This window comes from Schistocerca americana, chromosome 6, assembly GCF_021461395.2.
Source record: "Schistocerca americana isolate TAMUIC-IGC-003095 chromosome 6, iqSchAmer2.1, whole genome shotgun sequence".
Classification (NCBI taxonomy): Eukaryota; Metazoa; Arthropoda; class Insecta; order Orthoptera; family Acrididae; genus Schistocerca; species Schistocerca americana.
In genome coordinates, this window is record NC_060124.1 from 134,037,691 (window position 1) to 134,060,308 (window position 22,618).

General features: G+C 41.5%; 1 protein-coding gene across 1 annotated transcript in view; it reads right to left on the bottom strand.

Moving 5' to 3' along the window:
- The window catches only part of LOC124619830 (polypeptide N-acetylgalactosaminyltransferase 35A), a 165,276-nt gene that overhangs the window by 29,569 nt on the left and 113,089 nt on the right, over positions 1 to 22,618 (bottom strand). The window contains exon 11 of the mRNA XM_047146438.1: positions 2,008 to 2,145. Coding sequence (XP_047002394.1) covers positions 2,008 to 2,145 — 138 coding nt within the window. The remainder of the gene's footprint in view (positions 1 to 2,007; positions 2,146 to 22,618) is intronic.

Consider the following 22,618-nt stretch of genomic DNA (forward strand, 5'->3'; position numbering starts at 1 on the left):
AATGTATTTTTAAGCACCTGTAGTTCAGCACCTTGGCACAAGGCCAGAAGTGTGATGGAGTGGTTCAAGGGAATCAGTGGCAATTTCCAATGGATGTGCTGGCCCCTAACTCGCCAGATCTGAACCTGATCGAACACATCTGGGATGTGATTGAACGTGGTGTCAAACCTCATCCCCCATCCATTTAATTTATGGGAATTAGGTGACTTGCATGTGCAGATGTGGTGCCAACATACTCCAGTGACCTACCACGGCCTCAATGCTTCCATGTCACACAGCATTGTTGCTGTTATCCACACCAAAGGTGGACATACCGACTATTAGGTAAGTGGTCATAATGTTCTGGCTGATCAGTGTACAACATGAACAGGAAGAGTCCCCGACACACTTCCCTGAGGCATAGGTGAAGTTACTTCTACGTCTGATGATGACTCTCCTCCCCATCAGAAAACCCTCAACCCAATCAAAAATTTCACTTGATACCCCATTTGTTGTGCTTCTTACAATAAGTGCAGGTATGGTACCAAGTCCAATGCTTTTTGGAAATAAAGAAATATTGCATCAATTTGACTGCCTTGACCCAAAGCATGTGAGAAAAGTGCAGGTTTGGTTCCACATAACTGATGTTTATGGAATCAATACTGGTTGGTATGGAGGTCATTCTGTTTGAGACATGTCACTGTGTTTAAGCTCAGAATGTTCTATGATTCTACAATAAATTGATGTCAAGGATATTGGATGGTGGTTCTGTGAATCGCTTCTGCTACTCTTGTTGTAGATGAGTGTCAGCTGTGCTTTTTTCAGAGAACTGGGCACGGTTTTTTGTTTGAGGGATCTACAATAGATTTAGTTGGAAGAGGGACTGACTTAGCCACAAATTCAGTATGGAATCTGATAGGGCATCCATCGGACCCAGAGCCTTGTTCAATTTTAACGATTTCAGCTGTTTCTCAACACCTCTGACACTAACATTTATTTTGCTCATTTTTTCAGTAGTGGTGCAAGGATTAAATTGGGGCAGTTCTCCTGGGTTTTCCTTTGTAAAGGAACATTTGAAAACAGAGTAAAGCATTTCAGGTTTTGCTTTGCTACCTTCAATTTCAGTTCCTGTCTCATATGCTAGGGACTGGACACTAACTTGTGTGCTCTAACAGCCAGAATTCCTTTGGATTTTGTGAAAGATCATTGGACAATATTCTGCTATGGTAGTCATCAAAGGCTTCATGCTTTGCTCATTAAGCATGTCTCTAACATGGGGCATAATAATGTTCTCATAATAAATCAACATTCAAATGTGATTTTGGAATGAGAAACCTGCTGTGTAGAAGCCTCTCCTTACTTACAGAATACAGATGGCATTACTCCTACTTACATTGTGTAGTTGCACTGAAAAGCTAATAATCTGGGAATGTAGTACACTTAATGTCAGTTTGAAGTTTGTTGCATGCTGCTTTCATGCTGTTATAACTTTGATGGCCACAAGTGTATATTAAAATGAATCGTGAAACTGATAACTGTTCTAACATCCTGAGTTGTGTTCAAGAGCAGTCAATGTTGACATGAACTGATCATGATAATGTTTCAGAAAAGAGTTTTCAAACTTCTCCAGTTGTCAAACTTTACAAAAACAATTAGGAGATTAGAAATACTCTCTCTTTATTTCTCTCTCTTCTTTATTTAACATGTGCTGGATTTAACAATAATAACATTTACGTGGTTGAGTGCTGTCTGTATCATCATATTGTCATTTAAGGAGTTTAGAAAGACTGATATACATTAAATTTACAATGATTATTCAAACTCACAATAATATTTTTGAATGTTAAAAAGGTGAACAACAGAGATGATTTCCGTGTATTTTAATTCGGATAAGTGAATTAGGTTTTTTTAAAAAATGATGACTTACTTCCTTTTATCCATGGAGCTCCTGTAATAAGTCATTTCAGTCTGTATCCTTATAAAGACTAACACACAGTGAATTCAGAAAGAGCATAGTACAGTACTCACATTGCCAAGCACATGGCGCCATTCTTGATCCCCGCCCATCTCATGGCACTTCCCTAACCTGGGCGGTACGGATTCTTTTGCAGTGAGACACAGTAACTGCGCAAGGACCAGCTCTTGACGGTCTGTTTCATACCACATCTGCAAAAACAGTTTGATTAAGCTTTTAGGCAAAGCTGGGCAATACATGCCTCAAGCACTGCCATGTTATTAGGTTGTTATAGAAGTTCACAGTGTTTTTCCACAAGTTTAATAAATACAACAGATACATATAACAGAGACACTAGTCATCAGTAATATATTCTCCTTCACTATTTACAACAGACTGCCAATGCCGGGGTAATTTCTCGATTCTGTGACTGTCGAAATTGCATGGTTTTGAAGCAAAGAACTCATTAAGCCATGTCTGGGGTGCATTTTCATCCAGAAACGAAGTTTCTTGATGGTTGTTTAATACAGAGCAGAAAAGATGAAAAACTGAGGGTGCATGAACAGGCAAATAAGGTGGTTGTGGAATGACTTCCCAACTCATACAGTCTTCCTGGTTGCTGCTCTTTGACTGCATCTGCAAAACTTCTCATTTGTTGACAATAAATGCCAGCAGTGACGGTTACACCTCAGGGAACCAATTTGTAATACACCACACTGCTGCTGCTCCACCAGATGCATAACATTATCTTTTGTGGATGTGTGTAGGTCTTTGTATGGGGAGTTGCTACTTTGTTGGGCTCAGACATTCCTTTCTTTTCCTTGGGTTAGCATGAAGACACCATTTCCTGCACCAGTAACGATACAGGTTACGAACGGTCAGTGCTGTTCACGAGTCAATTGATAATAAGCAAGCAGAGATGCACATATGGCCACCCTCTGACTTTTGTGATTTTGGTTTAGAGCACACAGTACCCATGCACCTGATTTTTGAACCTTTCCCATAGCATGCAAATGTCACATGATGGTGGAATGATCACAGTTTATCACTTAATGCCAGTTCTTGAGTACACTATGTGTATCATTGTGGATTAATGTGTTTAAATGATCTTCATCAAAGCCCAAATGTCTTCCTGAATGTGGAGTCACTAATGTCATAATGATCCTCGTTAAAAACAGGAAACTATTTTCTTGCTGTGCTCTATCCAAGGCCATTATCCCCATACATGGCATAAATGTTTCTGGCTGCCTCTACTGCTGCCTCTCTACTGAACTCACACAGAAGAATACGTGGGAAATATTCCAATTTCTCCACTTGGCATTCCATTTTTAGCATCCACAGCTCCACTCGCTATCTCCAAATGACAATATGTAAACTATGAGAGCAACAGTGAACTACAAATAAAAAATTACAATTAATAAACAGACCCACAGCAACAGAAATACCAACATGCAAAACAAAAATGCTACCTACTTATGCCCCCACTTAATATTACTTCTCGATGATTATGTCTACAATTGTGTAAAAAGTAAATAATCATGCATCTTTCAGAAATTTCTTAAATAAACTTGGAATTCTTAATTCACTTCACAGTATATTTAGCTTTCAAGACTATTTGTGATTCATATTACATATTACTTCCAATAAACAGAAATACCACAAATACAGTACCAGACAAATAATTACACAGTTTGACAACTGCTACAGAACAAAGAGTTGCTGTAATGCATTAATTTATCTATATAGAACACTGACAAGAGGATTGTCCCATCAAGAAATGCGACAGTGCTACCAGTAAAAATTTACCATGGTCAAACGCTTGAACATGCAAGCAGTAAATAATTGCGCTATATTGCTGCACAAAATGAAATAGGGATAATGCAAAGGATTCTCATTTGTCCTGATTTCTCTGGGACAGTCCTAATTTTCACAAAATGTCTCAGTGTCCCCAAACCCTCTTTGTGGTTAGCAAAATATTCCAGATTTTCATCTTATGAAGCACAATTTCCCGCACCCCCCCCCCCCCCCCCCCCCCTCCCGAACTAATCATGTGTTATGCTTTGTTCACGTAACATTATGGAATGTTAGTGTTATGCTTTGTTCACACAAATAAAAGTAAAGTTTATTGGTTGTCAAGATCAATATAATACATTGATTCTTTCAGAAACTTGACAGTGCCGCAATCTTGTAAACAATTTCATAGGATTTCTAGTACTTGCAGCAGTGACTCTGATAAACTTTATATTAATAATTCCTTCAGTAATAATTGTGAAACACATGTGCAAACAAGGGAGTAAGACAATCTAAGAATCCCAGTTTATTCAATGACATGGTGAAAATGCCGAGAGTTCACTTGGTGATGCAAAATTTAGCATTGAACATGGAACATGCACTGACATAGTAACTCATATTAAGTTCAAACAATACAAAGCTGTGCTTCAAGTAAACTCTACAAGATCAAAAACTAATAACTACTAATCAGTGAAGGTAGTTTCAGACATGGATAAGCAACTTTTGACACAAGAAGCCACATTTGCATACCACACAGTCACACAACCTGTGTTTCATGTCTATGGATTGCAGGACTATCATAATTAAATGATGGTCCAACAAGAAGTTCTCATGCTCTCAGAAGAAAACCAAATCAATTATCAAGAATGTGACTGTGCCATTTTCTGTAGAACAAATAATGAACGAACTGAAATAAGCACAATTTATTTCAGTGATTATAGGTTCTCAAAGCCATACAGACTTTGAGCCACTTCCTTTAGTGGCTGAGTGGCTACATTTTATGAAATGGATAAAGGCATTATAGAGAGAGTGCTGGAGTTGGTGAACTTTGGTGTTGAAAGTGCAGAATGTTTGATTTTGTGTGTTTTAGAGATGTTGGGAAAATCTGATTTTAAGAAAAAGGTTGTAGCAATTTCAACTAACAACATAAATACTATTCATAGAGAGAATTAATTAAAGATAAAAACAATCTTTATTTCAAGTTACAAGAAAAGAGTGAAAATTATTTAATAAGTGTAGGATGTCCTACTCATATTGTGGACAATGCTGTTCAAACTGATGCCGACAGCTTCTTCAGCACATAATTGGCAATATCTACAATATTTCCAGGCACTAAAATCCTACTTTGTGTCTCTTGACATATGTCCTATTTTTGTGAAGAATTTTTCGAAAATCTGCTCGCCTTCAAAACCCTTTAGTTCCTTTCAATGCAGTTAAGTATTTTCTCCAACAGTATTCTGAGCATTAAAAAAGAAAATGTAATTATAATTGAAGTTGTAGATGTTGCTCAGCAAGTCAGAAGCCAGAAAATCCAAAGGATTTTTGACATCTGCAGTAAAACAGTTGTTATACAAGTTGGAAAGTGACACTTGATCACTTCAATTATAACCACAGCTTTCTATGTTGCCTGCACTGGATATTTTCGTGAATGATATGAACTATTTCTGGAACCTCTTCAGCCAATGGAAAAGACTGCCCTAAATAAAACCATCAGATGAATTAATGTAGAAGAGTTGTGTAATTTACTAAAATCTGGTGTCATGAACTTCACTATAAGTGACAGAGAACTGTTTGATGAGTAGTACTGTGTAGGAAAACAGCTGGACTGGAATTTGAAATCAAATTTTATGTCCTGTGAAAGATTGCAGGAAATTTTTACTCATTTTCATAATGGGTGAGTATGTTTAAAACACGTCAGAAGCTTGTTTGAATTTTCACTATCTGTTTCACGTTGTAAAGCATGTTTCAAAAGAGTGTTGTCAGCAATTAAAGCTTTGTAGATAGACTGAGAAAAAAATATCAAGTTAGAAACAGTAGATACTCTCACAATGATGAAACCACATTTATTAGCCTCTCTTGTATGGATCTACAATTTGACATTTAATGACAATTAACTTCAAGAGCAAATACACTCCACTAAAAAGTGCTACTCAAGTATCAGGATTTGTGCCATCATCTTATGTGCAAAATGTGTGAAATTTGTGTTCATATTTATATCCAAATTGTATATGCAATACTGTTGTTAACCACCCATCAGTAGTATCGTAGATTATTATTATGCAGTATTGTGCCTAGTGGCAGGTCTTGTCTTTGCACAGAGAATTTATGACACCAATGTTCCCCTTCTTCAGCGTATTCCTTCAGTCTTTTGTATCTCATTCCCTCTTTCATGTCATCTAGATGTAGAATTCTTCTTCTTCCTCTTCCTGTAGTTCTTTATATCTCCCCTTTGACGACATCGTTTATGAGCCCCTCGTGCCTAAGTATGTGTCCAGTTGGCCTTCCTTTGAAGAATTATATCCAGAATAGATTTTTTTGTCTCCTACTCTTCTCAGCACATTGTCATCTGTCACTTGATCTTTTCTATTCTTCTCCAGCACCACATTTCAAATCTTTCCAGGTATTTTTGCTCTATTTTCTTCATGATCCACAGCTCTGCTCTGCACAGTGCAATGTTCCAGATGTAACACTTTACCAGTTTCTTCCTTAATTCCAAGCTCAGCTTGCTGGTCAGCAAAGTGCACTTCTTGTTGAATGTGGCTCTGGTTATGGCATCTTTTGTCAGCAAGCTTCCCAAGTACTTGAACTGTATCACATTCTCCAGTTCTCGGTTGTTGACAATTAACCTCAAACGTTTCTCGATGTTGATTTCCATGCCTTATTTCCTTCCAGTTCCCACCAACCGGTTCACCCTTTGTTGGAGTTGCCTTTGATTTTTGGCAAGCACCATGCCTTTGATTTTTGGCAAGCACCATCAAGTTATCTGCATATTTGATGATGTTGATGAGTCGTCATTCTGTCCTCACACTGCTTCTTTCTCCGTAGTTCAGCCACACTTTTACTCTTCGTCCTAGTTAAAAGCTGAGATTTAGTCTCTAGTCTCTTCAATTGATTCCAGTCACCTTGAGGATGTTCATCGATGCTGTCCAGTTGACTCTACTGAAAGCCTTCTACCAGTCTATGAAACATGCACAAACTTCTTAGTTAAAGCCAAAAATCTCTCCAAGAAAATCCTCACTGTGCCGATGGTGTCTGTGGTTCCTTTTCCTTTCCTAAATACAAATTGGTCCTATCTCATTACTTCTTAAATTTTATGTTCCAGGTGACTGCTGAGTATACTTGTGATGATCTTCACCATGTGAGAGATCAGACTGGTTGTTCTGTAATCACTACATTTCTTGGCTTCTTGTTTCTTCTCAAGAGCAACCACTGTGACGCCCAGGAAGTCTTTAGGCCATTCTCCAGTTTATAGGTTGTGTTGATGAGTAGCAACAAACTCATTGGTATGCCATTGTCTCCTGTAGGTTTCCTCCTCTTTATGTCCTTAATCGACTTCTCTACTTCCATTGTCAGTAAGCTGAGCCCTTAGATTACATGGAAATCAAGTGTTATTAAGCTTGTATTGACAGTGACTCTATTATGTTGTGACTTTTAACCCAACTGTCCTGAATTTTGAGTGTTATTTCAAAAATATTCTCAATCTGGTTAAAAATAATATGGAAACCTAATAATGCAGGAGTAGGTCTAATAACACAGAAGAAATTAGAATTTTGCACATCGCTAAGACTTAGTTTAAGGACCATGAAAGAAGGTTCTATATATGAAAGTGACCTGGAGTCACTGGAAGGTCTCTGACATTATGTAATCACAAGACAGACATTTTGAACCCAGATTTTAAACTGAAAAACATTTCCAGGGCCAGGTGTTGACTCTGACCATAAGTTATTAATAATGGACTGCAAATTAAGGCTGAAGCAATTGCAAAATGCTAGGAAATTAAGGAAATATGAACTGGATAAACCGAAAGAAACAAGAGGTTGCTGAGAGTCTCAAAGATTTAGACAATGATGGGATGATACATAGGAAAGGAATACACTAGGAGACAAGCGGATAGCTTTGAAAGATGAAACAATGAAGGCAGCAGAGAACCAAGTAGGTAAACAGACAGGGCCTAGGAGAAATCCTTGGATAGCACATGAGATACTGAATTTATTTTACGAAACAACAAAATATAAAAATGCAGCATATGAAGCATGCATGCATAAGTACATAAGGATGTCTTAAGAATGAGACTGACAGAAGGTGCAAAGCAGGAATGGCTAGAGGAAAAAAGCAAAGCCATAGAAGTATGCAAGACTGTGAAAGATAGATGCCACTAAAAAGAAAGTTAAAGAGATCTTTGGAAAAAGGAATATTAATAGCTCAGATGGCAAGCCAATATGGAGGCGAGAAATGAATGCTAAAAGGTGGAGGGATGTACCGTAAAAAAGGGCTATACAAAGAAAAGAAAACTGAAGACAAAATTATAAACAGGGAAGAGAAAGTAGAGCCAGATAATACAATACTGGAAGAAGAATTTGACATGGGACTGAAAGACCTGAGTTAAAACAAGGCGGCTCTGGATTAGACAGCATTCTCACACAATGACTTGGGAGACCCAGCAATGACAGAATTATTCCACCTGGTGCGCAAGACATATGAGAGGGACTAAATACCCTTAGACAACAAGAAGAATGTAATAATTCCAGCTCCAAGGAAGGCAGATGTTGACACGTGTGAATACTGCCAAATCATCAGTTTAATAAGTCATAATTAAAAATACTAATTGGAAAATATGGACATTTTAATCATTTATTTTTTATTTATTTATTTTTTAACAAAAGAACGGAAAAATTGGCAGAAGATGACCTTGAGGAAGATCAGTTTGAGCCCTGGGGAAAAGCAAGGACATGCAAGGTAATACTGGCCATACAACTTTATCCTTGAAGATAGGTTGAAGAAAGGCAAACATACATTTATAGCATTTATAACTATGGAGAAGGATTTGACCATGTTGCCTGGAATAAGTTCTCTGAAATTCTGAAGGTAGCAGCGACAAAATACAGAGAGTGAAAGGTTAGCTACAACTTGTACAGAAACCAGACTGTAATTATAAGAGTTGAACGACTTGCAAAGAAGCAGCGGTTGAGAATGGAGTAAGTTTGGGTTGTAGCCCATCCCCCATGTTATCCAATCTGTTCACTGATCAAAGCACTAGAGGAAACCAAGGAGAAATTTACAAAGGGAATTAAAGTCCAGGAAGACGAACTGAAGGCTTAGAAGTTTGCTGAAGAGATTGCAATTTTGTCAGAGATGGCAAAGGGCTTGGGAGATGAGCTGAACAGAATGGATAGTGTATTGATGAAGATAAAAAGATAAACATCAACAAAAGTAAAAGAAGGACAATGGAATGTAGTTCAATTAAATCAGGCATTACTGAGGGAAGTAGACTACAAAATGAGACACCAAAAGCAAGAACCTGGTTTTTAACATGCTACTGTTGTTAAGTGTATACTATCAGCAATTTGAGTTGGAGAAAAGATGTGGACAACTGTACTGATTATTGGAGTCACCTGTGTTTACTGTGGAAAGTAACAGAAGATAGGTTAAAACTGTGTAAAAGGCACCAACCATTTCCTCCACTGACCCTCCACAGTTCCTGTTCCTTTACCACATAGAACCTGGCTGTCAATCCCATCTCCCTCTACTACTCCGTGATACACATAGCCTTGCTGCTACTGAACACAACCTTTCCTAATGTCAACTCACCACAAAGCTACAACCTTCTTCCTGGTCACCATGACCAACTATGTCCTCTCCTATACTTACTTCTCCTTCGAAGGTGTCACCTGCAAACACATCCATGGTATAGCAATGGGCAACAGCATGGCAACATCCTATGCTAATCTACTCATGGCCCATTTAGTGCAATCCTCCTTAACCACCAAGAATTCCAAACCCCCTCACATGGTTCAGATTCAGTGATGTCATCTTGATGATCTAGACTGAGGGTGAGGACACCCTACCCACATTGCTTCATGACCTGAACACCTCCTTTCCTGTTCACTTTATCAGATCCTCCTCAACCCAACAAACCACCTTCCATGATATCCACCTCAAAGATGGCTGCATCAGTACCTCCGTCCACATCAAACCTACCAACCACCAATGTTACTCCTGCTTCACAGCTGCCAACCATTTCACACTAAGAAATTTCTTCACTACAACCTAGCTGCCTGCTGTCACTGCATATGTAGCAATGAGCAGTCCCTCTCCAAATACACCAAAAGTCTCACTGAGGCCTTCACAGACCAAAATTATCTTTCCAACCCTGCCCAGAAACAGATCTCCCATGCTTTGTCTCACCAGTCATGTACCAACCCCCACATACTTACAGTATAGTGACAAATAATCACTCCTCTCATTACTCAGTACCACGCAGGACTGTTGCAACTGAATCACATTCCTTACGAGGGTTTCAACTGTCTTGAAATAAGGTATATCCTCCCCACTCCTACCACAGTGGTATTCCACTGCATGCCCGACCTACACAATATCCTTGTCTGACCATACTCCACACCTGCTCCCAAACCCCTTGCTGATGGTTCACATCCCTGTGGTAGACCTAGCCCACTACCACCCACTCCCGTCCTGTCACTGGTATCTCCTACCCCATCAAAGGCAGAGCCACCTGTGAAAGCAGCCATGTGAACTCTAAAACTTGGCTGCAACCACTGTGCTGCATTCCATGTGGGCATGACAGCTAAAGCTGTCTGTGCACATGAATGGCCACCGCAAAACTGTGGCCAAGGCACCTGTCCAGCTGAACATGCCACCCAATATGATGCACTTTACTCTTCTCACCAACATTATCCTTTCTGAATTGTCCAGGTGGGAACTCCCCCTTCAACACGAACTTCGTTCCCACAACCCCTATGGTTTCAACCTTTGCTAGCTCCTGTCCTCCACCCCCTTCCCATCTTCCACTTCAGTACACACATGCCTTCTATTTTGCCAACACACCTATAAGTCCTTTCCTCGCCCTTCACACCACCCTTCTCATGCACAGCCTCCCAACACACCACCTTGCACCCCTATCCCGTCCCTCTTGCGTCCCTGTACACTGCTCTATGCAGCACTAGCACCTTCCCCCAACCCTACCCTGCTATCCCTCCCACTCCATAACTCATGCTGGCTCTTTATCCCCACTACCCACTCCAGCTTCACTGCTACACACATCAGACGAAGTTGCAGTTGGGACTTAGCGTGTGTAGACAGTGGTCACGTGCACACGAGTTGTTGTTGAGTGAATGAGTGAGAGTTGTACTTCTTTAGCAGAAGGACTTTGAAAGCTGATATATTTTTATGATTCTTTTCCATTGTGTTTGTCTGTGACTCAATGCTTCTTCTAAGTGGTGAGTAGCAAACTATCCTATCCATTTTATTATTAAGAAACAAATTAGGTTTGATGGGAAATTATTTATGGAGAATGGAGATTTAAAAAATAAAACTGGAATTATTTTTTGGGAAATATACTAAGCCAAGGTAATCTAAGGATGCATATAGAATCTGTGGCCTGTAACCGAGCTAAAAGCACATTTGCCATTAACAATTTTAAAATATGGATATTATACATTGTTCCAATCAAATTTGAACTGCAAAACACATTATTAACTCTGCAGAAAAAAGATCTTTCATAATTAGCTGTAGAGAGAAACATGGAGACTCATGCCGTAATTTGTTTCTGAGATGCAAAGTCCTTACCATTGTTGTTGTCATGGTCTTCAGTCCAGAGACTGGTTTGACGCAGCTCTCCATGCTACCCTATCCTGTGCAAGGTTCTTCATCTCTGAGTAACTACTGCAACCTGCAGCCTTCTGAATCTGCTTGGTGTACTCATACCTTGGTCTCCCTCTGCAATTTTTACCCTCCAAGCTTCCCTGCAGTACTAAATTGGTGATCCCTTGATGCCTCAGAACATGTCCCACCAACAGATCCCTACTTCTAGTCGAGTTGTGCCACAAATTCCTCTTCTCCCCAATTCTGATCACTACCTCCTCATTAGTTACGCGATCTACCCATCTAATCTTTAGCATTCTTCTGTAGCACCACATTTCTAAAGCTTCTATTCTTTCCTTGCCTACACTGTTTATCATCCATGTTTCACTTCCATGTATGGCTAAACGGCATACAAATACTTTCAGAAAAAACTTCCTGACACTTACGCTCGATGTCTTCTTAAGAAATGCTTTCCTTGCCACAGCCAGTCTACATTTTATATCCTCTCTGCTTTGACCATCGTCGGTTATTTTGCTCCCCAAACAGCAAAGCTCATCTACTACTTTAAGTGTCTCATTTCCTAATCTAATTTCCTCAGCATCACCTGATTTAATGTGATGACATTCCATTATCCTTGTTTTGTTTTTGTTGATGTTAATCGTATATTCTCCTTTCAAGGCACTGTCCATTCGGTTCAACTGCTTTCCCAGGTCCTTTGCTGTCTCTGACAGAATTACAATGTCATCGGAAAACCTCAAAGTTTTTATTTCTTCTCCATGCATTTTAATTCCTACTCTGAATTTTTCTTTTGTTTCCTTCAATGCTTGCTCAATATTCAGATTGAATAACATCGGGGATAGGCTACAACCCCGTCTCACTCCCTTCCCAACTACTGCTTCCCTTTCATGGAGCTCGACTCTTATAACTGCCATCTGGTTTCTGTACAAATTGTAAATAGCCTTTTGCTCTCTGTATTTGACCCTTGCCACCTTCAGAATTTGAAAGAGAGTATTCCAGTCAACACTGTCAAAAGCTTTCTCTAAGTCTGCAAATGCTAGAAAAGTAGGTTTGCCCTTCCTTAATCTACCTTCTCAGTCGTAGGTCAGTACTGCCTTGCGTGTTCAAACACTTCTACGCAATCTAAACTGATCTTCTCCGAGGTCGGCTTCTACCAGTTTTTCCATTCGTCTGTACAGAATTCGTGTCAGTATTTTGCAGCCGTGACTTATTAAATTGAAATTTTCACACCTGTCAACACCTGCTTTCTTTGGGATTGGAATAATTGCATTCTTCCTGAAGACTGAGGGTATTTCGCCTGTCTCATACATCTTGCTCATCAGATGGTACAGTTTTGTCACGGTTGACTAATGGAATGTTCTAATGGAATGTTGTCTACTCCCAGGGCCTTGTTTTGACGATCTTTCTGTGCTCTGTCAAATTCTTCATGCAGTATCGTATCTCCCATTTCATCTTCATCTACATCCTCTTCCATTTCCATAATATTACTGTCAAGTACATCGCCCTGGTATAGACCCTCTATATACTCCTTCCACCTTTCTGCTTTTCCTGCTTTGCTTAGAACTGGTTTTCCACTTGAGCTCTTGATATTCATAAAGGTAGTTTCTCTAAAGGTCTCTTTAATCTTCCTGTAGGCTGTATCAACATTACCCCTAGTGATATATGCCTCTACATCCTTACATTTGTCCTCTCGCCATCCCTGCTTAGCCATTTTGCCCTTCTGTTGATCTCATTTTTGAGATGTTTGTATTCCTTTGTGCCTGCTTCATTTACTGCATTTTTATATTTTCTCCTTTCATCAATTAAATTCAATATCTCTTCTGTTACCCAACAATTTCTACTAGCCCTCATCTTTTTACCTAATTCATCCTCAGCAGCCTTCACTGTTTCATCTCTCAAAGCTACCCATTCTTCTTCTAATGTATTTCTTTTTTCTGTTCTTGTCAATTGTTCCCTAATGCTCTCTCTGAAACTCTCTACAACATCTGGTTCTTTCAGTTTATCCACACCCCATCTGCTTATAATGCCACATTTTTGTGGTTTCTTAGGTTTTAATCTACAGTTCATTAGCAATAAATTGTGGTCAGAGTCCACATCTGCCCCTGGATATCTCTTACAGTATAAAACCTGGTTACTAAATATCTGTCTTCCCTTTATATAATCTATCTGAAACCTTCCAGTGTCTCCAGGCCTCTTCCACGCATACAACATTCTGTCATGATTCTTAAACCAAGTGTTACCTATGATTAACTTACGCTCTGTGCAAAATTCTAGCAGACAGCTTCCTCTTTCATTCCTTACCCCCATTCCATATTCACTTACTACTTTTCCTTCTCTTCTTTTTCCTACTATCGAATTCCAGTCCCCCATAACTATTAAATTTCCGTCTTCCCTCACTATCTGAATAATTTCTTTTACCTCATCATTATTTCTTCAATCTCTTTGTCATCAGCGGAGCTAGTTGGCATCTAAACTTGTACTACTGTGGCAGGTGTGGGCTTTGTGTCTATCTTGGATACAACAATGCATTCACTATGCTGTTCATGGTAGCTTACCTGTGCTCCTACTTTTTATTCATTATTGAACTTACTCCTGCATTACGCCTATTCGATTTTGTATTTATAACCCTGTATTCACCTGACTAGAAGTCTTGTTTCCTGCCACCAAACTTCACTAATTCCCACTATACCTAACTTTAAACTATCCATTTCCCGTTTTAAATTTTCTAACCTACCTGCCCGATTAAGGGATCTCTCATTCCACACCCCAATCTGTAGAACGCCAGTTTTCTTTCTCCTGGTAACGATGTCCTCCTGAGTAGCCCCCACCCGGAGATCCGAATGGGGGACTATTTTACCTCCGGAATATTTTACCCAAGAGGATGCCATCATCATTTAACCATACAGTGAAGCTACATGAACTCGGGAAAAATTACAGCTGTAGTTTCCCCTTGCTTTCAGCCGTTCGCAGTACCAGCACAGCAAGACCGTTTGGTTAATGTTAAAAGGCCATATCAGTCAATCATCCCAACTGTTGTCCCTGCAACTACCGAAAAGGCTGCTGCTCCTCTTCAGGAACCACACATTTGTGAGGCCTCTCATCAGATACCCCTCCGTTGCACCTACAGTATGGCTATCTGTATCGCAGAGGCACGCAAGCCTCCCCACCAAGGGGGGGAGGGGGGGGGGATGAAAGTACATTAAAGTGCCAAAGAAACTGGTATAGGCATGCGTATTGAAATACGGAGGTACGTAAACAGGCAGAATACAGCGCTGCTGTTGGCAACACCTAAATATGACAATTGTTGTTAGATCGATTACTGCTGCTACAATGACAGGTTATCAAGATTTAAGTGAGTTTGAACGTGGCGTTACAGTCAGCGCACGAGCAATGGGACATAGCATCTCCGAGGTAGTGATGAAGTGGGGATTTTCCCAGATGACCATTTCATGAGTGTATCATGAATATCAGGAATACGGTAAAACATCAAATCTCTGACATCACTACAGCTGAAAAAAGATCCTGCAAGAATGGAACCAACGATGACCGAAGAATTGTTCAGCATGACAGAAGTGCAACCCTTCCACAAATTGCTGCTGATTTCAATGCTGGGCCATCAACAAGTGTCAGCATGTTAGAAATTCAATGAAACACTGTCGATATGGACTTTCGGAGCCAAGGGCCCACTCTTGTACTCTTGATGACTGCATGCAGGGTGTATACGTGGCCGAGAAAAAAAAAATTCCTGGATTTTTCCTGGATTTCCCTGTTAAAAATACACTTTCTCCCGGATGAAAATACACTTTTTCCTTGTTACGTAACAGTATATTTTTCCTCGAAACTGTAAAACTTATCAATCCTTTCAATGGTTGTGGTTTTATACACCGGCGTAGAATTTCCCGGCACTTTAGAAAACGAAACTCAGGGAACAAACACGTTTCGGAAAGATGTCTGATGTGCAGCAACATGTACACTGTATATTTTCGTATTACGGTAGTATAAATTCGAATTCCACCAAACACCGCATGTTACTTTCTGAAGGATTGAAATCGAGATTATGATGCACTTTTGTAAGCCAGTCATAGCTCATGCCAAGCGATCTCGGCAGCCGATGACAGCGGATATTCATAGCATAGGACCCGTGATGTAGTCACAGTCAACAGCAACATCATTGTTAAGCAGCACGAACACACAAATAGGAAAAAGTAATGGTTTAAATTAATATACATAGTGTTGCTACAAGAAAAGAAAAGCTTTCACATATAATATTGGTCTCTAAGATTAATAAGCTGCAAGCGAAGCTAAGCTTTCACACATAATGTTGATCTTTTTTGTGCGTGTTACACTTTAAGATACATCACACAGATGTGCCAGTAAAATTTTTAACAACGACATAAATGTCTGATCTTCTGGGCTCGACAATATTCTAAATGGTCATCCTCAAAGATTTGATTTTTGAATGAGAGTCAAATGCTCTGTGATTTAAGAAATACATCGGACATTCGCGCACAGAGTTCATATTGTGTAAACGTAAATTTACTTTACTTGAATGTAATGCTTTTCAAACAACCAATCGGAATATTTTCCCGCAATCTGTTAGAAATTGATTCGTTTCAGCAGTTGCGCCAGATAACAGGCGTCGCCGTGCTTGGGCAGCCACGATGACGCAGGAAGTCTGTATATTCGTACGTGTAAAACATTAAAAGATCTTACATTATGTCATAAAAGAAACAAGACATTAGAGGATACTCCAAGAGCATGGGAATTTTGTGAAACATACTAAAATGCATAATTCGGCTTAAAGTGCACATTCGTATGTCCAGATTCAGATGCAAATTTTCTTGGAGTACCAGTAGCATATTATCTCATGTTTGGTTGTTTATTATGGCATAATCCCACACGTGCTAGAAGATGAAAATGTGAACTTTAAATGCAGCGAACAGTTGAAACTAGCCAATAGTGTGGATTTAAGCACTTCGTTTCAAATAAATTGACTGTCTCAGCAGAAAAGATTAATAAAAGTCAAATTTCTTTAACAAACCGTAAAAATAACTTCATTGTTCTGCAAAGCGATTACCGTTTGACTGTCAGAAAGGCGGCCAAAAATGAAATCTGAAACTAACAACAAATTTTAGCCTCGTGTAATTATGTGAATGTATTTTAATTCACTTGATAGCTCCCGGCCACAGAAATCCGTTTTGTTTTCATTTGGCGTGAGAGCAATAAACGAAGAAGAAACAGCAAAACCACTTAACGTAAACACGGATCACGTGGAGACTACCACCTCCCCACTACAGCTCAGACTGCTCTGTGCATCAGGTCCGGATCTACAATATTTCCGAACCGCGACAATATTAGATAGTGGCGCTCCCCCTCCCTCGAGCGTTTGAGGCATGACGCCAAAAATTTAAAAAATCGACTTTTAAAAAAATATCTTTATTTTGTAGTGCACGCTTTCTGAAGAGTCTGATACATAAGACATGTTAGAGGGAACATAAGACATGTTAGAGGGAACATAAGACATGTTAGAGGGAACATAAGACATGTTAGAGGGAACATAAGACATGTTATTTAGTCTGTGTGCCGAAGTGCAGTGCCACGCTTCTTCACACAGCATTCTTCCATCACATGTCTCTGTATTTCGCTCTTTGGAATTCAAACGTGTAATATTTTGTAATGGGTGCTATCAAACCATATTCAGGCCAGTGGAAATTAAAATGTCCTGTGGTGCATCTCCTGCTTCCAGTCGGCCGGTTTGACATCCTGCCCCTCTTTAAAAAATCTCGCAGTTAATACGGGATGGGATTATTTGTAACCGGCAGAACAAGAACTCTTCAGGAAATTTGTAGTCTTTACTGCCTATTAGCTAATAACTTGCTGTTTTGTGCGACATAATACACTATGCATGCATTCAAAAATCAACTTACGATTCATTCAGAAATCAACTTAGAATTTGACGGACGTCGCAAGACACCCATTTCAGTTCGCCCTTGATTCATTAACTCAGTTTTTTTTTTATTACAGAAGGCAGCTAACCCTCTAACCGAACAGCTGCCGTGCTGGCTACAATATAAGAGAAGAAAGACGTGCATTAATCTGAACAGACCAACGTGCGCTGGATGCTAGGTGCTTTGTGAAACAAGGTCTTTTTTCTTCAATAATATGAATTTGGCGCCCCGCCCCCCTCCCCCTGTAACTGCAGATATCCCGGTTTCTCCCCGCCCCCTAGTTCCAGGCCTGTTGCGCATACGTGGATCTGGCAGCTTAGGCGCACCAGTAAAATTTTTCCGGATAGCATCTGGCTGCTGGCTGCTTGCTGCTATTACTTATATAGCTAACTGCCACATTTCTGTAGCCAGAAGCGGGCGAAGATACAACTCATACGCGACTCAACTGCACATGCACATAAGCTCACTTGCAACTGCTCAAACGAATTTAATGTAAACAGTTGTGACATCACGCCCATCGGAGACAATTTGTTGTTATGAAACATTGCATAGTCTTCCTAAAGCATTTGACACATTTTGCTGTTGGCAGACGCTTGTATGAGCACTGTGTTTTGTTCTTGTGCATGGTGCATTTCCTTTCCAACTTAAGTTTTTTTTTTCCCTGCAGTAATGAGATACAGTAATATTCTTTCTTAGAGTATTAGTTCTTACCAGTCACAGTTACAAAAATTAAACTGAAAACTAAAACAATGAAAAATTCCCGTAATTCTAAAAAATTCCCGGGTTTTTCCCGGATCTCCCGGTTGTCCCGGGTCGTATACACCCTGTGCATGACACAAAGCTTTACGCCTGGTCTAGGCCCATCAACACTGACATTGGACTGGTGATGACTGGAAACACGTTGCCCGGTTGGACGAGTCTCATTTCATATTGTATCAAGCAGACAGACGTGTACAGGTAGGGAGACAACCTCATGAATCCCTGGACCCTGCATGTCAGCGAGGGACTGTTCAAGCTGGAGGATGCTCTGTAATGGTGTGGGGGATGTGCAGCTGGGGTGATATGATTGGTTGGTTTAAAAGAGGGGGAAGAGACCAAATTACGAGGTCATCGGTCCCTTGTTCCTAATAAAACAATGCCACAAGTGTGAGAGTAAAACAGACGAGACATGTAACACAAAATGGAAAGAAAGGAAAAACCACAAGAATGAAGAAAAGGCAACCAACACTAAATGGAGCAAAAGAGGACAAGAAAACAACAGAGAGACGCTAGAAACAGAAGAGAGTAAAACAAGAAAGCTGATTACAGTGGCTGGCTGACTACAAGAATAAAAAGGAAAAGCCAGCCACTCGGCAACACATTAAAACCTCCACCCTAAAAGCAGTAGGGTGGAAGACACAGAGGGACAAAGGACATGCGCTAAAACTTAGATCAAATGATAAAAAACACCCTCATGAATAAAATGTAAAACTAAATCAGCCAATGAGGCGTTGTCAGATAAAATGAGCGGCAACGAGTCCAGTAACCCAAGAATTCGTCGCTGGGCAGTCAAAGTAGGACAGTGCACCAGAATATGGGCCACTGTCAACCAGGTGCCGCACCGACGCTGAGGTGGCTCTTCACGGCACAAGAGGTAACAGTGGGTCGGCCAAGTGTGGCCAATGTGGAGCTGGCAGAGGACAACTGATTCCCTGCGAGAGACCAGCATGGAAGACTTACACACATTCATCGTCTTCCTTAATGACAGGCAGTTAGTTGTGCATACTGTTATGCCATTCCGTCTCCCAAAGCCAAAAAACCCTGCGGTGTAAGTCAGAACACAGGTCAGGTTCAGAGATGCCCATCTTCAGAAGCAGTTTCCACGTAGCCTGTTTCGCCACCCTGTCGGCAAGTTCGTTGCCTGGGATGCCATCGTAGCCCTGGGGTCCACACAAACACCACTGAACGACGGGACTGGTCCAGGGCATAGATGGACCCCTGGATGGACGCTACCAAAGGATGGCGAGGGTAGCATTGGTCCATAGCTTGTAGGCTGCTCAAGGAGTCAGTACACAGAAGAAACGATTCCTTGGGGCATGAACGGATATACAGAAGTACACGAGATAGGGCCACCACCTCTGCAGTGAATACACTGCAACCACTGGGCAAGGAATGCTGTTCAATATGGCCTCTGTGGACAAAGGTGAATCCAACATGACCATCATCTATCGAGCCATCGGTGTAAACCACTTCAGAGCCCTGGAACACTTCAAGAATCGAGAGGAAGTGACAGCGGAGAGCCACAGGGTTAACGGAGTCCTTAGGGCCATGTGAAAGGTCCAGGCAAAGCTTTGGCAAAGCTTCACCATGGAGGCATACGTGAATGGACCTCGAGGAGAGGTGGTGAAGGGAAGGACTCCAGTTCATACAGATGCAATTGCATGTGAACCACAATCGTTAGCCCTGACCTGGGCTGCCTATGCGGGAGGTGAACTGTCGTGGTTGGGAAAAGAAGAATGTAATTAGGATGTTCAGTAGAGCTATGAATGTGTGTAATGTAACTGGCGAGCAGTTCTGCCTGTCTAATCTTCAATAGAAGAACTCCAGCCTCCACCAGTATGCCTGTCACCGAACTCGTCCTAAAAGCTCATGTCGCTAGTCTAACTCCGCAATGGTGCAATGGGTTGAGTAAACGCAATGCTGAGGGCATCGCCGAACCATAAATCACATTCCCATAGTCAAGGTGGGACTGAACAAGGGCTCTGTAGAGCTGCAGCAGCGTGGAGCGATCTGCACCGCAGCTGGTGTTGCTCAGGCAATGGAGCACATTGAGGTGCTGCCAAAACTTTCGTTTAAGCTGACGAAGATGAGGAAGCCAAGTCAAACGTGTGTAAAAAACCAGACCTAAGAATCAATATGTCTCCACTACAGTGAGTGGATCAACATTAAGGTAAAATGCTGGTTCCAGATGAACGGTATGACACCGACAGAAATGCACGACACACGTCTTCGTGGCGGAAAACATTGGCTAGAGCCCATGACTGCGCCTTGTGGATGGATCCCTGTAGGCGACGCTCAGCAACACCAGTACTTGAGCAGCAGCACAAAATCCAGAAGTCGCCTGCATACACAGAAAGTGAGACGGAGGGTCTGACAGCTGCTGCTAGACCATTAATGGTCACTAAAAATAGAGGGACACTCAATACAGAGCCCTGTGGGACCCCATTCTCCTGAATATGGATGGAACTATGGGAGGCACCAACTTGGACACAGAATGTACGGAGCGACAGGAAACTTCGGATAAAAATTGAGCGCAGGTCCCGGAGACCTCACGCATACAATGTGGCAAGGATATGATGTCGCAAGATCGTGTCATACGCTTTTCGTAAATCAAAAAGACGGCAACCAGGTTTTGGTGTCTGGAAAAGGTTGTTTGGATGGCAGACTTACAGGACACAAACTTATCAGTGGTGGAGCGACCCTGGCGGAAGCCGCACAGACATGGAGCTAGTAGGCCACGTGACTCCAGAAGCCAACCCAACTGCTGACACACTATACGTTCCAGCAGCTTACAAAGAACGTTGGTGAGGCTGATGGGCCGATAGCTATCCACATCAAGCGGGTTTTTACCTGATTTGAGCAGCAGAATGATGGTGCTCTCCTGCCACTGCGACGGAAAGATGCCATCGCACCAGATCTGGTTGAAGATGACGAGGATATGTCGCTTGTAGTCAGTCAGAAGAGAGATGTTTAATCATCTGGCTGTGGATCCGATCAGGCCCAGGAGCTGTGTCGGGGCAACGTGCAAGGGCAGCGATGAGCTCCCACTCTGTAAATGGGGCATTATAGGATTCACTGTGGCATGTAGTGAATGAGAGGACTTTCCCTTCCAGCCGCCATTTGAGAGTTCAAAAGGCTGGGGGGTAATTCTCCGATGCAGAGACTTGAACAAAGTGCTTGGCAATTGCGTTTGCATCGGTAGATGACATGCCATTTATGTTAACATTGGGAACATCTGGTAGGGTCTGGTACCAGAAAACACGTTTGATCTTGCCCCAGACTTGGGAAGGTGACGTATGGCACCCAATGGTCAAGATGTATCTTTCCCAACATTCTTGCTTCCGTCGTTTGATAAGTTGGCGAAGGCAAGCATGGAGCCATTTAAAGGCTATGAGGTGCTCCAGGGAAGGATGCCACTTATGTCGCTGTAGAGCTTGCCAACACTCCTTAATTGCTTCAGCGTGTTCCGGCGACCACCAAGGGACTGCCTTACGTCTCGGGCATCCTAAAGAGCGAGGGATGCGTTTTCTGCCGAAGAAACAATTGTTGTAGTCACCTGCTCAACCATTCCCAGTCTGCCTTGTTTAAAGCCCATCTGGGCAAGTGTCCGTGGGCCTGACGCTGGGGCAGTGACAGGAAGATGGGGAAGTGGTCACTACCACACAAGTCATCATGTGCTCTCCAGTGGATAGATGGGAGAAGTCCTGGGTGCAAATTGATAAATCAATGGCCGAGTAACTAACATGAGCCACACTATAATGTGTGGCGGCCCTAGTATTTAAGAGGCAGAGGTCGAACCAAGACAGTAAAGTTTCGACATCTCTGCCTCGGCCAGTAAAGCACAGTGCCACCCCACAAGGTGTTAAAGTCTCCCAAAAGTAGGAAAGGTTTAGGGTGTTGATCAATCAGTGCAGCTAACACATTCAGGGGTACTGCACCATCTGGAGGAAGATATACATTGCGGACAGTTATTTCCTGTGTCATCCTTATTCTGACAGCCACAGCTTCAAAATGGATTTGAAGAGGCACAGTGTCACTACAGACTGAGTTTAGGACATAAACGCAAACTCCATCTGACACTCGATTATAGTCGCTACGGGCCCTGTAATATCCCTTATAGCTGTGGAGGGCAGGGGTCTGCATTGCCAGGAACCAGGTTTCCTGGAGGGCAATGCAGATAGTAAGTGTAAAGTTTAACAGTTGCTGTAGCTCAGCCAGGTGGTGGAAAGAACCGCCACAATTCCACTAGAGGATGACGTCATCGTGAGACTGGGAAGACATGGAACATTGAATGAGGCAGTTTACACCACAGAGTCACCTGTTCCCACTGACTTATTGCCTGAGCAGTCTA